Source organism: Sinocyclocheilus grahami, unplaced genomic scaffold (genome assembly GCF_001515645.1).
Source record: "Sinocyclocheilus grahami isolate Dianchi unplaced genomic scaffold, SAMN03320097.WGS_v1.1 scaffold261.1, whole genome shotgun sequence".
Lineage (NCBI taxonomy): Eukaryota > Metazoa > Chordata > Actinopteri > Cypriniformes > Cyprinidae > Sinocyclocheilus > Sinocyclocheilus grahami.
Window position 1 is genome coordinate 170,398 of NW_015505440.1, and position 17,087 is coordinate 187,484.

General features: G+C 36.9%; 1 protein-coding gene across 2 annotated transcripts in view; it reads left to right on the forward strand.

Moving 5' to 3' along the window:
* The window catches only part of LOC107599134 (mitogen-activated protein kinase 1-like), a 28,518-nt gene extending 15,058 nt beyond the window's left edge, over nt 1-13,460 (forward strand). The window contains exons 2-10 of one of the 2 annotated variants that reach the window (XR_001610636.1): nt 1,575-1,757; nt 2,881-3,070; nt 4,379-4,495; nt 4,766-4,880; nt 7,560-7,691; nt 7,898-8,007; nt 11,015-11,143; nt 12,786-13,056; nt 13,151-13,460. Coding sequence is in view for 1 of the 2 variants with exons in the window: in XM_016290633.1 (XP_016146119.1) it covers nt 1,575-1,757; nt 2,881-3,070; nt 4,379-4,495; nt 4,766-4,880; nt 7,560-7,691; nt 7,898-8,007; nt 11,015-11,131 (964 nt within the window). In the remaining variant the exon portion in view is untranslated. Of the gene's footprint in view, nt 1-1,574; nt 1,758-2,880; nt 3,071-4,378; nt 4,496-4,765; nt 4,881-7,559; nt 7,692-7,897; nt 8,008-11,014; nt 11,144-12,785 lie in introns of both variants that reach the window. The other variant, XM_016290633.1, reaches the window with a different exon arrangement.
* Nucleotides 13,461-17,087: the final 3,627 nt, after the last annotated feature.

The window sequence follows — 17,087 nt, forward strand, 5'->3', positions numbered from 1 at the left end:
CCCATTATAAATGAGGCATTTGTTGCATCCAGTGGGGACATAATTACTGATTATAATGACTTATACTTTTTTTTACGCTTTGCGTTGCATCGCACCACATAAACCTAAAACCATGTCTGCATTTGTGATTGGAAAAATGACAAACAAGCACTACTCTACACTGCTCAAAACTCGCGTTTCAGTCATCAGTGGCATCAGTCCTTTAAATGAAAACGTACTTCCAGTCTGTGAGTCAGAACAGCCGGCATTGTAGTCTACTCTACCAGGATCAGGAAACGGTCCTCCATAAAATGCGCTGCACACATCTGAATATTTGGGTTGAACTGTTCTGGAACAGTGTTGTAAATACAACTTAACCACTGATTTCTAGTCGTGTCCTCTTTTGGAAGACCAAACAAAGTAGTTTCGCTTTCACAGCGAAACACACGGCGGGCTAGAGTTGGTGGAGACCTGCGGGCTTGAGAACGGCGTGGCCTGCGGGCTTGTGGCAACCATATGTGATGACCCCGGGCTGGACTCCGCTTTGTCCACGGTGAAAGCCGATCCGGCGATCGACAGCGCGAAATTTATGTATTTCCTCTGCGACCAGCATGGATCAGCTCTAGGCACGACGAAGCGGATATTGTCCTCTTTTGGCCAAACAAAGTAGTTTTGCTTTCACAACGAAACACAGCGTCTCGACATGGCGGCAGCAATAATACTACAGCGAGAATAAAAGTTACGCCGCCTTTCTTTGCGTGAACATTTGGGCGGCGTTAATGCAAATCTTCCCACATCGTGATGTAGACATGTGGGGGCGTGTTAGATCAAGGCATTTTAGGTAGGCGTGGTTGACTCTTTTATAAAGAATATCTCTTTATGCACCAAGAGCTTGTAACACTCCAAAGAGAAAGGAAAAATTTAAATCGCATCATATGACCCCTTTAATATCCTAATGATTTTTGGCATAAAAGAAAAATCTATAATTTTGACCCATACAATGTATTTTTGACTTGCTACAAATATACTCCAGTGACTTAAGACTGGTTTTGTGCTCCAGGGTCACATTTGAATATGCTTACAAAGGTGTATATACAGTGGGTACGGAAAGTATTCAGACCCCCTTAAATTTTTCACTCTTTGTTATATTGCAGCCATTTGCTAAAATCATTTAAGTTAATTTTTTTTCCCTATTCCCCTCCTTCACAAGCATATTTCTTGCTCTTCCCTCTGTTTTGACTTATACACTTGTAGTCCATTTTCACCAGTGCCTTTCAAAAGATACTCCTTGCAATCTCAGCTTGAATGTCAGTCTTTCCATATTATATATTTATATGTGAAGTGTTTTAAAGCAGCTTTTCTAAAGGTCCACAGAAAAGTGCCCATAATTGAAAGGCCCATCTGCATTCACATTGTATTGAACTTCTTATATTGTGCACTTGATATCTTTGCGTCACTTGGTATACATTTGATATGGTTTGTGTGGTTTTCTTTTATATTTTTAATAATAATGACAAGGCTACATTACAGTGTTTTGTAACCCAGAAAAAAATGTTTGATCTGATGTTGTTTTTTTTTTTTTGCATCTGTTTCAGCTCGGCATATGATCGTGATAATCAAGTGCGTGTGGCGATAAAGAAAATCAGTCCGTTTGAGCACCAGACATACTGTCAGCGCACACTCCGTGAGATTAAAATCCTGCTCCGCTTCAAGCACGAGAACATCATCAGCATCAACGACATTATCCGCACTCTCACCATCGACCAGATGAAAGACGTGTATCCTTTTTATTTGTATTTTAGCCTGGAAATAAATGTAGGATTTTGAAACAAAGGAAAGACATATTTGTAATTCTGTACTATGTTTTAGGTACGTAGGTACATTGGTGACATTGATCATGTGGCTCCTAGACAGTCAGATGTTCTTCCATTGAAGTTAAAGATGTTTTTTTTTTTTTCATGCTGGAGAACATGGTCCGGTTTTATGTTCGTCAGTTTGTGTCCTGCCATCATTAACGCAAAAAGAGAGACAAACCGAATATTACATTTTTAAATTTCGAATTCATTCAATTTTTCAGTTCAGCTTCCTAAATGTTCATGTTCAGGCTGAAAATACGGCCTCTGGCACAAGCCATGCTCTTTTCCAACTGTGTAGGCTGAGACAATGCAAAAATCTCTAGTATAGAGTTAATTTTAGGACCAAAATCAATAGTCAGTAGGCGTGTGGATAGTGAGAAGTTTTGTATGATCTAATCGCCGTGTTGCTCTAATGTGTTTAGCGTCATGCCTGTTTTTTTTTTTCTACCGAAGTTAATACAGAACATAGCAAAAGGCTTGTAGTATTTGTTGCTGGTATTTTTATTTATTTATTTTTCTCACAACCTAACAAAATGAAGATTTACTACTTGGGATCGCTAATAGGCATGGCACTTGTGAACTATTTGATTATTAATTCTGATTCCACGAAACTATTCTAGTTCCATAGATATTCCATTTACAGTTTTGTGCTTTTGAGCAATAAATCATACTTAAAAAAAGGTAAACTTTTAGAATATACACTTGTTCAATATTTGGGGGTCATTAAAGTATTACAGTCAAAACCGTAATGCTGTGAAATATTATAATTTAAATCTGTGTGTGTGTATATATATGTATATTTATTTATTTGAAGAATAGGAAGGTCAAAAGAACAGCATTTATTGGAAATAATCTTGTAAGTTTATAAGTATCTTAACGGTCAGTTTTGATCAATTTAATGCATCCTTGCTGAATAAAAGTATGGCTGCCCATTCTAAGTGTTTGAAGGTAGCATGAACTTCAACAAGCTTTTGTCAGTTCTTACATGATTTCTGTTTTCTTAACCCCATGCTTTGTGTTTGACCTTGACGTTGGCAAACTATAGCTACATTGTACAGGATCTGATGGAGACGGACTTGTACAAGCTGTTGAAGACGCAGCACTTGAGCAATGACCACATCTGTTACTTCCTGTACCAGATCTTGCGCGGCCTGAAGTACATCCACTCGGCAAACGTTCTCCACAGAGACCTGAAGCCATCTAACCTGTTGCTCAACACTACTTGCGACCTCAAGGTGAAGTAAACTGCGTCATGTCATTTTAAACCCATTTAAGGTGAAGCGTGTCGTTTCTGTGCCACCAAATGGAATTGAAAAACAATGTTTTCAGAATGCTGCACCTGACGGCTTTAAAACAAAGCACATAACTTCAATTTTAATTTATAATGTAATTTCTGTGAGTTTTACAAATATGTGACCCTGGAGCACAAAACCAGTCTTAAGTCGCTGGGGTATATTTGTAGCAATAGCCAAAAATACATTGTATGGGTCAAAATTATCGATTTTTCTTTTATGCCAAAAATCATCAGGATATTAAGTAAAGATCATGTTCCATGAAGATATTTTGTAAATTTCCTACCGTAAATATCTAAAAAATGTATTATCATTAGTAATATGCATCGCTAAGAACTTCATTTGGACAACTTTAAAGGTGATTTTCTCAATATTTAGATTTTTTTGCACCCTCAGATTCCAGATTTTCAAATAGTTGTATCTCGGCCAAATATTGTCCTATCCTAACAAACCATACATCAATGGAAAGCTTATTTATTCAGCTTTCATGTCTTGTATAAATCTCAATTTCGAAAAATTGACCCTTATGACTGGTATTGTGGTCCAGGGTCACATATATATATATATATATAAACTTATTCCATTTTACAAAACAGCTTGTCCAACTAGTCATCCAAATGGAGTGCAGAGAATAAGAGTGCAATAATTTTAAATAAATAGTTTTTGTCATTTGTATTAGTTTTTGTTGTTTTTTAAATGTCTGTATAGTTAATTTGTTTTTCATCTCTTTATTTACATTTTCTTAAAAACAACACACACAATGCCACAAAATAGTTACTATAAGGATAAATAACCTGTATAGTTCATTTTTATAGAATTTTTATTTTAGTACATCAACTTAAACTAAATGAAAATGAGAAATAATGCCTTGGAAACTAGCTGAATGTTTAAAATATTTTATTTTAGTACATATTTAATTTTAATTTCATTTCAAACTATGTATTTGTGTAAGCATTTTTGTATAAGTTATGTATTTGATTAAGTATTTCATAAAATGTTTGTTTACTTTAAATTACTTATAATTTAGTTTATAAATTTATATATTTTTTCTTTCAATTGTTTTTAATATTTCAAATTGTTTTGAAACTTTTCTGCTGTTGCAGACATAGTCCTTGTATTTTTATAACCATCACCTTTTAACTCCATTGCCACCACACCATACCATGTTTTATTAAAGCAAAGTTATGGCAGACTCATCTTAGACATTGCTGGATACTCTCAAATCTCTGTAACTTCTGTTTTATCCCCCAGATCTGTGATTTTGGGCTCGCCCGGGTGGCCGATCCAGACCATGACCACACCGGATTCCTGACGGAGTATGTAGCCACACGTTGGTACCGCGCACCAGAGATTATGCTCAATTCTAAGGTGAGGAAGCAGTCTTGAACTTTCAAAGTTTGTTGGCCTGATCACTCAAACACAGATTAAGTCTAATCCTGGAGTTATTTCATTATTGTCTCAAGTGTGTGTTTGGTTGCTCTATGCAACCATTTATTTTTAACTTTTAAGACAACCATGCTATTACTATGATACGCACCACCCAGATAATTCAGTTTTGCATGATAAAAGTTTTTGTGTAAAAGTTAATAGCTACATCAATGAACAATCTCTTCATGTATGTGCCTCTCTTTCTCTCAGGGTTACACGAAGTCCATTGATATATGGTCGGTCGGTTGTATTCTGGCTGAGATGCTTTCGAATAGACCCATCTTCCCTGGGAAACACTATCTGGACCAGCTTAACCACATCTTAGGTAAACAACCCTGTGGACTTTATATATTTCCCTGCCTGCAGCCTTTGACGTCACAGGTTACAGCCACTAGTGAAGGGTTTATGTTCTTGTGGTGCCAAAAGCCAGACATCCTTGTCATGATATAATTTCCGGTGAGTATAGTGTGATTAGTCATTTGAAATTTACAGCTCAGGTGAAAAAGCTCAGTGGTTTGTAGGGCTGGACGATATGGCCAAAATTGATATCACGATATATTTCTTAATTTCGGTCGATACGATATAATTCCGATATCTATATGAACACTATTTATCTGAAATAGAAATCTTTTGTAACATTATAAATGCCTTTATCATCACTTTTGATAAATTTTAAGCATCCTTGCTAAATAAAAGTATGCCCTAGTGGTTTGTATAAGGAAAGACTGTAGATTTCAGGACACATACTGAGAGATGAATTTAGATGATTGAGATGAACAGGAATACTAACAGATTACAGTGTTTGGTATAGCTTGTAGTTGCACAAAAAACAACAACATCGTTTGAGCCCAGTAATACCAACAGAAGATCATGCTAACTGTTTTCAGGGCCACAGAGCAGCTCAGTTCACGTAACCACTGCTCCATACGCACTTCATGCATCGCTGCATTTCACCAGATTTGAAATGTGAAGCTCTTCTTTTAAAGAAACATAAGATTTTTTGTCCAGTTTTCATAAAGCTGTGCATCTCTAATGAAAAACATGCTTACTCGCTCAGCTGAATAATTTATGTACATGGAACGCTCTTCAAAAGCTCCGCATAGGCCATCCATCTCTGGACTGAAACACGATACGTTGTGGTCAGTTTTGCATAGTAAGACTGAGATAAGCGTTTGATGGTTATCTCCAAAAAGTCTTATTCATCATTTCCCTTGCAAGCCGAAGCACATCAGATGTCGTCGCTTCCCTTCTCTTTATTTTTCCTTTCTCCGTCTGTTGCATCAGTTTAAAAACTCAGTGTTTCCTGTCAGAGATGCTGTTGATTTTGGCCCTGCAATGAGCTGATAACGTTGTCCAAGCTGCTGCGTGTGTTTGAAGGTGTGTGTTTTCCCACCAAACTCAAAGCGATGGCTCCTAAAGAGACAATCTCTGTAGTAACACTTTCTTCCATTAGCATGTGTGTCTTTGAACCCGTCTGGCCTGTGCGAGCAGATGTTTCCCTGTTGATAACTCTACTTATTTCCTCATTTAGATTGCGTCTGCACATCATTAGCCTGGTGCCCTGGGTTATTGTTGTACCATCTCTCTCATTCTCTGAACAAGCACTTATTCAATTCAGTGTCTACAGAGCCAAAAAAGTGCCATTTTCCGAGTCTCAAGATTATCCACAACAAATTTGGAGTCTCTATTTAAAACCTTCTATGGAAAATCACTGTTTCCATAAAAATATTAAGCCTCACAACTGTTGTAAACATTGATCATGAGAAATGTTTTCTGAGCAGCAAATCAGCATATTAGAATGATTTCTGAAGGATCATGTGACATTGAAGACTGGAGTAATGATGCTGAAAATCTAGCGTTGCATCACAGGAATATATTACATTTTAAAATATATTCATATATTGGGTAACACTTTAGTATAGGGACCAATTCTCTCCTATTATTAACATATTGTCTGTATATTAATGCTTATAAAGCACATATTTTGCATGGCCATATTCTACATCCCTAATCCTACCCAATTCCTAAACAACTATCTTACTAGCTATTAATAAGCAGCAAATTAGGAGTTTACTGAGGCAAAAGTCGTAGTTAATGGTTTGTTAATAGCGAGAATTTAACCTTAAAATAAAGTGTGACCATACATTGTAATCGTGTTTTGATCAAATAAATGCAAATAAAGTGAGCATATGTGACTTCTTTATATATCCTGGAGCACAAAACCAGTCTTAAGTCGCTGGGGTATATTTGTAACAAAAAAATTGTATGGGTCAAAATTATTGATTTTTCTTTTTATGCCAAAAATCATTAGGATATTAAGTAAAGATCATGTTCCATGAAGATATTTTGTAAATGTCCTACTGTAAATATATTAAAACTTAATTTTTGATTAGTAATATGCATTGCTAAGAACTTCATTTGGACAACTTTAAAGGCAATTTTCTCAATATTTTGATTTTTTGCACCCTCAGATTCCAGATTTTCAAATAGTTGTATCTCGGCCAAATATTGTCCTATCCTAACAAACCATACATCAATGGAAAGCTTATTTATTCAGCTTTCAGATGATGTATAAATGTGAATTTCAAAAAATGTACCCTTATGACTGGTTTTGTGGTCCAGGGTCACATACATATACATATATATATGAATGAAATATTATTAAAAAAAAAAAGGGAAATGATGATGATGCAACAAACCGAAGCATATTTGCTTTTCCTTTTGTTTTCTTGTTCTCCTAGTCCAGGGGTAGGCAAGTTCGGTCCTAGAGAGCCGCAGTCCTGCAGAGTTCAGCTCCAACCCTGAAAACAAATCTCACCTGCCTATAGCCTTAGTAATCCTGAAGACACTGATTAGCTTGTTCAGGTGTGTTTGATTAGGGTTGGAGCTGAACTCTGCAGGACTGCGGCTCTCTAGGAACGAACTTGCCTACCCCTGTCCTAGTCTATATTTTCATAATTTAATATCTAATCCTTTTTATTTGTCTCCCTTCTCTGTGCTGTAGGTATTTTGGGCTCCCCCTCTCAGGAGGATCTCAACTGCATTATCAACATTAAGGCGAGAAATTACCTGTTGTCACTTCCTCTCCGCTGCAAAGTGCCCTGGAACCGCCTGTTTCCTAACGCCGACCCTAAAGGTCAGAGGTCATCTCCACACCCGCGCACAAAGAAACTAGTCCTCGTATTTTGAGACCAAGCCACCTTAAACACTCACATTCTGACTAATTTTAACAACATATATTTAAATTTGGGGTTATAACAATTAAAAGCTTAATGAAAGAGCAGCATGCACTTGAGGTTTGTTTTGAATGAACTGGTGTGATATTTGTATATATTCTTGTAGCGTTGGACCTGTTGGATAAGATGTTGACCTTTAACCCTCATAAGAGGATTGAGGTGGAGGAGGCGCTGGCTCACCCGTACCTGGAGCAGTACTATGACCCCTCAGATGAGGTCAGTTCACTACTAGTTTTCTTTTTTAAATTTAGTAAGAAATAGCCTTAATAAATCGTATTAGGGAAAAATATTCCCTTAAGATAACAATGCACTGAGACAATAAGAGCAACGAGACAAACATTGCAATTATTATTATTGTTGTTTTTGTTAATAGTAATGGTTATCTTCCATTTAATAATTAATAAAATGTAATAATTTATGCATTTAGCAGTCACTTTTATCCAAATTCAGGTTATACATTTTTTTTAATCGGTATGTGTTCCCTGGGAATCGAACCCATGATTCTATGCTCTACCACTGAGCCACAGGAACATACATTTACATGCTTAATAATATGTATACATGCTTGTATACGATTATGAACAATAAGAGCAACAAGACAAACAACAATAATAATAGTAATCTTACATTTACATGCTTAACAATCACCATCATTAAATATTTAAAGTAAAAAATAAATGTATATTCTTATATTCTGCTGTCAGAAACACTAGCTTCATCATATTCTCTGCTGGTTCCTATTAGGCATGGGCCGATTACCGGTTTCAAGGTATATCGCGATTAGAAAATTTCATGGTTTCAAAACCGCTAATATTTTCCGTTATACCGTTCCTGCGGTATGCGCTGTTTTTCATGTCTCCTCGAAGACTGAAAGTGTAGTAATCCCTCAGGTTGAGTGCAGTGTAGAGAGTAACACGACGCTCATCCTCCTGTTGGTGGGAGCGAGCGGTCAGTCACGTGTGTGTAAGATGGACGAACTTCAGGAGCTGCCCCTTGAACTTACGCGATCGGCAACTGACTGTTTTTTGTCTTATTGCAACTAGTCTCTGTTCTGGACTTGCACAAACTGCGTTGCAATGCAGTAGTTTTCCAAAATGTAATTTATGTGAAAATATGAAGTCTGTAAACACCCGTTGACACAGGCCAGAGATGCTGAAGACGGACGCACAGAGAAAAATACCCTCTGTACACTGCAATTTACACATTTTAAAAACGTTGTACATTCTGTAATTCACATTATCTTATTTGTCATAAAGAATGCAGAGTATCTGTCATCCAGCATTTTGACTGCCGACTCTTTAAAATACATCAAAACAGCACGGAAACAGTATTCAGTCGAAGAAAAGATGAAAGTTATTCTCAGTACAATCATCCCCATTTAAATCATAAAGTTGGAAAAAATAGATTTAAAATCATGTGTAAGGCCACTGAGACAGCATATGCAGTTGTTGGACATAAAATATTAATGTTTAGAACAGTGCAAATACAAACACCATTAGAAACTTATAGTTCAGCATCACACACCATGATATGGGTTAAAATGAAAGCCCATTTCTCTCGCATGTCTCTTTGCTGAGCCGCGGCGGTCTCGGTGAATCAGCAGCATCCACACCTGAATGGAACAAAAATTGTTGAACTTGAAAATTGTTTATGCGTGAGTGCACCTGATAAAAAGATTTTTTTTAAAAACGTTTATTAACGAGCTGCAGTTTTACTACATCACGCGCTGGCACAGATGCAGTATATTAACGCCACGGGTCATCAATAAGGTGCAGATTTGGTCCTCAATTTGTGTTTCCAACACACTTTTTCACAGCGTGCATCACGCACTCAAACTCATCAAAAGTCAACAAGTTCAACAAGCAACAACGACTTATCCAAGTGACCTCTGCAGAACGCACGCGAGAGAGAGACGAGGCAGCACAGATCGCGTCTCGTAAGTGAGTGGGGAATTTACCGAACGTGGCACTGTACGCAATACCCGCAACCTCACACCAAATTTCAGGCCGTGTAGATAGGCAAGCATATATACAAATCATTTAGTAAGCAGAAATCCGAAATGTACCTTAACATATTAAGTTAGAGGAAGATGCGACAGAATTGATGCTTGAAGAATGCACTTCCAGCAGCCATGATAAACAGTTGGCGGTTAAAGTTTTCGATGCACAATTTGATTTGACGAAAGTCACGAGACCTATTACTCTCTATCCAATCACATTGATGGATAAAAATAAAATTAAAATAAGCATGTAACGACCACAAACAGAGGAAAATAGCGGAGTAAAAGTACCGAAACATCACTTAATGTACTCAAGTAAAAGTACACAATTTTTAAACTACTCAAAAAAAAAAAAAAGTACAATTACTGATAAAAACTACTTAATTACTGTAACGTGAGTATTTGTAATTCGTTACTTCACACCCCTGGTTATTATTAAATCAAATTATGTATATAAATTGTATAACTAAAATGTAAATAACTGTAATTTCAGATTTAGGTTAAACAAAGATATCAGTCTTTATTTTTCTTCTTTTTAGGAAACAAATCAAAGAAAAAATAAACATTCTACTGTTCCTAATATTCTGTATGTTGCTAAAAAAACAAAACCTATTGTGTTCAGTGGAATTATAAAAAAAAAAAAATCCCAGTCATTAAAAATAACTCATTTTAGAGCTGTAATGACAATACCGTGAAACCGTGATATTTTTGCTTAAGGTTATCATACCGTCAAAATCTCATACCGGCCCATGCCTAGTTCCTATCTTAGAGTTTATGGTGGTCAAAGGTTGAGAGCGTTTCAAACTTCCTAAACAACTTTACTAGCCACATGGCCACAATAACCTTTGACTGTCTGTAGAGTGTCTGGTAAAATGGAATGGGTTGTTTTAGCATGTGAATGTAAAGATTTCTAATGCTACCATGTCTTGTCTGATTAGCACATTTTCCCTCTTTTGCCTTCTTTCACAACAGCAATTTTGATGATGTTTATTGTGTCTAGGACTATTGTTTTTATCCAGAAATCACAAATTGCGTAGAGTTTAGCACTGGTCTTATTGCACAAATGGCAACACTGATGACTGTACTTTATAAATGTAGGACTTCATCTACCAACACTGAGAAACGGTTGTAGTACCATGAATATTGTTGTATTGGTATAAGCAAATGAATTGTGGGTAAAGCATTTTATCTGACAGTAACTATGCTTTATTTGTCCTTTTATAGCCTGTTGCTGAGGCTCCGTTTAAGTTCGATATGGAGCTAGATGACTTGCCCAAAGAGACTTTGAAAGAGCTGATCTTTGAAGAAACTGCACGCTTCCAACCATGCTACAGACCATAGCCTATCACACAGGTAACCTGCAGACTGAAGCCAGATGCATGCATCAAATAAACAACAAAATCAATCACATAGGTCAAAGAAAAAACACACGCACAGATGAGTCAATTTTCCATGTAACTGAGTGAGTGGTGAAGAATCCAGTCATTTTGAGCTCTTAAAGAGAAATTTCCATTCTGTTCATGTCTTAAAATAAACATTCTACTGTTCCTAATATTCTGTATGTTGCTAAAAAAACAAAACCTATTGTGTTCAGTGGAATTATAAAAAAAAAAAAATCCCAGTCATTAAAAATAACTCATTTTAGAGCTGTAATGACAATACCGTGAAACCGTGATATTTTTGCTTAAGGTTATCATACCGTCAAAATCTCATACCGGCCCATGCCTAGTTCCTATCTTAGAGTTTATGGTGGTCAAAGGTTGAGAGCGTTTCAAACTTCCTAAACAACTTTACTAGCCACATGGCCACAATAACCTTTGACTGTCTGTAGAGTGTCTGGTAAAATGGAATGGGTTGTTTTAGCATGTGAATGTAAAGATTTCTAATGCTACCATGTCTTGTCTGATTAGCACATTTTCCCTCTTTTGCCTTCTTTCACAACAGCAATTTTGATGATGTTTATTGTGTCTAGGACTATTGTTTTTATCCAGAAATCACAAATTGCGTAGAGTTTAGCACTGGTCTTATTGCACAAATGGCAACACTGATGACTGTACTTTATAAATGTAGGACTTCATCTACCAACACTGAGAAACGGTTGTAGTACCATGAATATTGTTGTATTGGTATAAGCAAATGAATTGTGGGTAAAGCATTTTATCTGACAGTAACTATGCTTTATTTGTCCTTTTATAGCCTGTTGCTGAGGCTCCGTTTAAGTTCGATATGGAGCTAGATGACTTGCCCAAAGAGACTTTGAAAGAGCTGATCTTTGAAGAAACTGCACGCTTCCAACCATGCTACAGACCATAGCCTATCACACAGGTAACCTGCAGACTGAAGCCAGATGCATGCATCAAATAAACAACAAAATCAATCACATAGGTCAAAGAAAAAACACACGCACAGATGAGTCAATTTTCCATGTAACTGAGTGAGTGGTGAAGAATCCAGTCATTTTGAGCTCTTAAAGAGAAATTTCCATTCTGTTCATGTCTTAAAATGATTCATAGTTTCTCAGCTCTCCAGTCTTGAGTGACACATGATTCTTCAGAAACTATTCTAATGTCATTTGCTGCTTGAGAAATGTTTATTACAGTTTTGGTCCCTTTAATGCATCATTATGGAATAAAAAACTAAAACTTTTACTAACCCCAAACTTTTGAACAGTAGTGTTAATGTGATGAACATAAATAAATGAATGGGTTTGTCAGTAGTGTAAAGACATGCAGTGTTTCCTGCGTGTAATCCGGATGATTCTCTGGAGGGAGCAGCTGTTCCGTGGTTGTTCCTTTTACACTTCCTAGATTACAAAACAGTGAGAATCCTAGATTACCAAACCTATAAATGCTAGTGTGTTTTAATTACTCACCCAAGCCAATTTTTACAATAATTTGGCACTTTGCAAACCTCAAATTCACACTCTGCTTGGAATATAGTTGTATATGAATTATGTCTCAACCATAACTATTCCTGTTTTTTGCTCTGTCTGTAGGTGTTGGTCTGGATTCGATCATGCTGATGCTTCTGTCTCCACTTCACTTCTATGTCCTCTTTTGGTCTTCATCGCCATCATCTCCATCGATATCTCCTCCTCTTCCTAAACTACAGGCAGCCCTCAAAGTTCATCTTGACCCCAGCTGAGAACATGCACTCCTGCTCTCTTCACCTGCTTCACTCCTTCAGTCTCATTACAATGAAAGCGCAGAGCTTGTCTCACACTCACACTCTCTCTTCCTGCCCGTCTGTGTGAACACCTCGTCAAGGTTTCTGATTCCGATTAACCCTTTTTCTCTCAGTCTCCTGATACACTTCAGTAAAAACCGTCTATGATTGTGTTATTGTTGTGCTTCTTTCTAGCCTCCAAGCTGCTTTTCTAAAGTGTCTGTAAGCCATTTTGAAGTCCCACAGAGGTCAAACGGGGAGAGAGCGAGGGCTCAGATCTCCTCTATTCTTAAATATATATGCAGTGGACTCGCATTTATCCACATTGTGCATCGCCAATTTCCTCAAAGTGCGAAATTTGCCACGGTGCCATTTTAAGGCTTAAATGTATTTTCATTAATGCAAATATTTATGTACTATTGACCCCTTAAAATTTATTAAAAACCTGTAATTAATTTGTCTGATTATTTTATAACCCCCATATAGTGACTTGACTAATATACATGCATATACATATGTGTGTGATTTTTAAAAACCTGTAATTATTTATATAAATTAAAACATGTAGGTAATTGCATTAATATATATATATATATATATATATATATATATATATAAATAATTATTATTTGTATATCGATTCTCAATAACTTAATCACTTCTAGAAACCTTAGAAAAGAGACAAATCTGTTACATTTGCTTAAGCACCAAAGAAAAGTCCACTCTAGGCCACCTTGGAAAATGTGTACTTGTGTCCAAAATTTTACCTAAGTCCTCTAATTACCTGCCAAAAAAAGGCAAGTGCCATGCAGGTTTACATATATCCTGAAATCCAGGTGTAATCTAAAGATGCATGTAGGTCCATCTAGGAACTAGATTTGATCATTTAGATAGGTGTAGAGAAACTTCTGTCACGGGACGAAGAACAATCCTGAGTTTTTCAGTCACGATGGGTACATTTCGAATCAATGTCTATTATAAACGTACAGTGCCTGCTCATCTGTATTCATTCTTTCCTTTTTGTATGTTTTTTTGCTTCCTCCCCCCCCCCAGCCGCCTTGTATCAATAAGACTGTGCCCTTGCATGACTGTTAAAAAAGCTTTCTATACAAAGAAAATGGAAGTGCCACCTTGCTGGGGATTCCGCTATTGGACTCTCAGGTTTTTGTTATATCCTACCTTTTGTGGTCTCATATTTCATATATAGAGTGTAATCGGTTCAAAAAGAAGAAAAAAGCGTTTTGTTTTGCTTGTTCATTTCGGTTGCACTTCTTTCAAAAGCCAGGTTCCTTTCAGTGTTTGGAGAAAAAATATTAATAATCGAGATTAGCTTTTTAGATGAACTAGCTCGAACCAGAACGTCAGGTTTAATTCCACGTGGAAATTGGGAGCCTCTAGCCATGGAAATGCACCTTTTATTAAACCATTTCAATCAGAGGATACGGTCTGCTGGTGAATGAATAACGTGCTGCGTCGAAATGCAAGTCTACCTGGAACTCTACGTGCGATTAATGCATACTCTTGTGAAATTATACAGCACTTGAACGTTTGCGAAAATGGACGTCTAAGACATTAAGTTATTGATACTGATATGTGCATGGCTTCAGCAAGTGTTTCTTTCCCACACTGGCTTCCTCCTTTGGTTTACTAACCCTACATTACTTTTGCCTATACGCATCTGGCAAGACGCCACCTAGTGGTGGTATCAGATGCTGGTTGATCAAGGAGAGAATGGGTGAGTCTCTTAAAGGGATAGTTCATCCAAAAATGAAAATGTGATGTTTATCTGCTTACCCCCAGGGCATCCAAGATGTAGGTGACTTTGTTTCTTCAGTAGAACACAAATTATGATTTTGAAGTCCAGCCGTTGCAGTCTATCCATCGTATAATGCATGGCAATGGTAACAAAATCTATGAGAGTAAAAAAAACATGCACAGACAAATCCAAATTAAACCCTGCGGCTCGTGACGACACATTGATGTCCTAAGACACGAAACGATCGGTTTGTGCCAGAAACCGAACAGTATTTATATAATTTTTTTTACCTCTAATACACCACTATGTCCAACTGTCTTTGGGTGTGCGCACGGCATCCGGTGCGTGAGGTGTGTACGTGCTCTGGCGTAGTGTACGCAAGCGCCGGAAGTGATCTCTCGCGCGTATACGTCACTCATTGTTTACACCGTACACAAACATTGTAGGTACGACGGCTAATCAAAATGGTACTTACTTGCGCTTATCCGGATTGTTCAAACCGACTTAAAACTAAAAGATTACATTCTCTCGCGCGAACTCATTCGGGAGTGGTGACTTTCCACGTATTCCCAACTTCTGAGCCTGCTCGCCTGAAGTTATGGTTGATTGCTCTTCGGCTGGATATCAACACACCCATTAACGTTTCTGGCACAAACCGATCGTTTCGTGTCTTAGGACATCAATGTGTCGTCACGAGCCGCAGGGTTTAATTTGGATTTGTCTGTGCATGTTTTTTTTACTCTCATAGGTTTTGTTACCATTGCCATGCATTATACGACTGCTAGACTGCAACGGTTAAAGTTAAAAATCACACTTTGTGTTCTACTGAAGAAACAAAGTGACCTACATCTTGGATGCCCTGGGGGTAAGCAGATAAACATCACATTTTCATTTTTGGATGAACTATCCCTTTAAATAAATGAATAAAAATACAAATAAAAAAATTGTGAAACTCCGTAAGATAGCTTCTGCCGAGTCAGTGTGCAGCCTGTCTGTTTCTGTGTGCCTTTATGCGTCACGAATAGCAACATTTATTGTGCAGTTTTGTTTTGTTGGGGATCAGTTGTCTTTTTTTTTTTTTTTTTTTTTTTTTTTTTGCAGTATACTCTTGAAATTATATATATATTTAAAAAAAATTGAAAAACAAAAAACAATTCTCTTTATGTAATTTTAAGTCCTATTTGTCAGCTTTTGTGATTCATTTGAGGAAGTAAAGAAAAATAAATACGCCTTTTCTTTCTGCCCTACCTGGTTTGATCCTGTTGCATTTTGCCTTCAAAATGTTTTGTGCAGAACTGTTTTTATTGTAAAAATGAATGTCTAGTGATTTATTATTATTGATCTTGTAAAAATGTCTCTGTGTATTAATCTCCTTTTTGTTAGCAATGGCAAACTTTTTGTTGTGATTTTCACTTACGAGCTTTGAAACCCCCAGGTTTTGGTCCCTCTGAGAAAACTTGTGATTACAAATATTTCAAAATGATATTAAAATCTTTTGAATCTATTGAAAACAGTGGCATTATGTCTCAAAGGCTTGTTTTTAATGCTCAAAAAGATGGCCAATTTTCGTTGCCGAAATTGATCTCTGCATCTGCCAAGTCACGTAACCTAGAAACTGCAGAATAAAACCAATTGTATTATATTTCTGCCTCAGATTTCTGTCTCCTCCTTTGATACTAGTGCTAGTGTTACATGCGTCACCTCGCTAACCAGAACAAATGCGTCTGTCGGTTTAAGATCAGCTGTAAAGTAAGCTGGAGTTGAGTTGTGTTCAGTCTGGATGCACTGCAGCGTTCGACGTGACGTTCTGAGTCCATCGTGTTGTCTTGGTTGGCACAGAAACAGAAGTGCTCCTCTTTGCGCTCTTGATTGAGTGAATAAGAAAAGGTGCAGTGCAGTGATGTAGTAATAAACGAGCATGAGCCTGATTTGGTTCCTGTGAGAGCAACCGGTGGCAGCGTCTGCAGCTCGATGAGAACTATTTAGACGTTTAATAAAAATAAACTCGATTCTGAGTTACATGAGAAACGATTAATAGTGCTGTGGCTGATTCTAGCTACAAGCACACTGCATTATAAATGCTCTCCTGTGAGAACGTGACATTCATTATTATATAATAATTCAGAATAAATGCCTGTATTCTTATTTACTATGAATGTATAACAAAGGTCTTTGTGAACATCCAGCTATCTGAAAGCAATTACAAATAATAGGACTGGTGCTAGTTTTTACATTTTAAACACATTTTACTTTTTTATTTTTTTTATAAAGGTTTATAAAATAAAATTGTTGACTACAAAAAAAAAAAGTGTTAAATATATTGCCCAGGGAAAACATTTTCCCCTCAAATTTTTTTTGCTTTTAGTTGTGGTACTT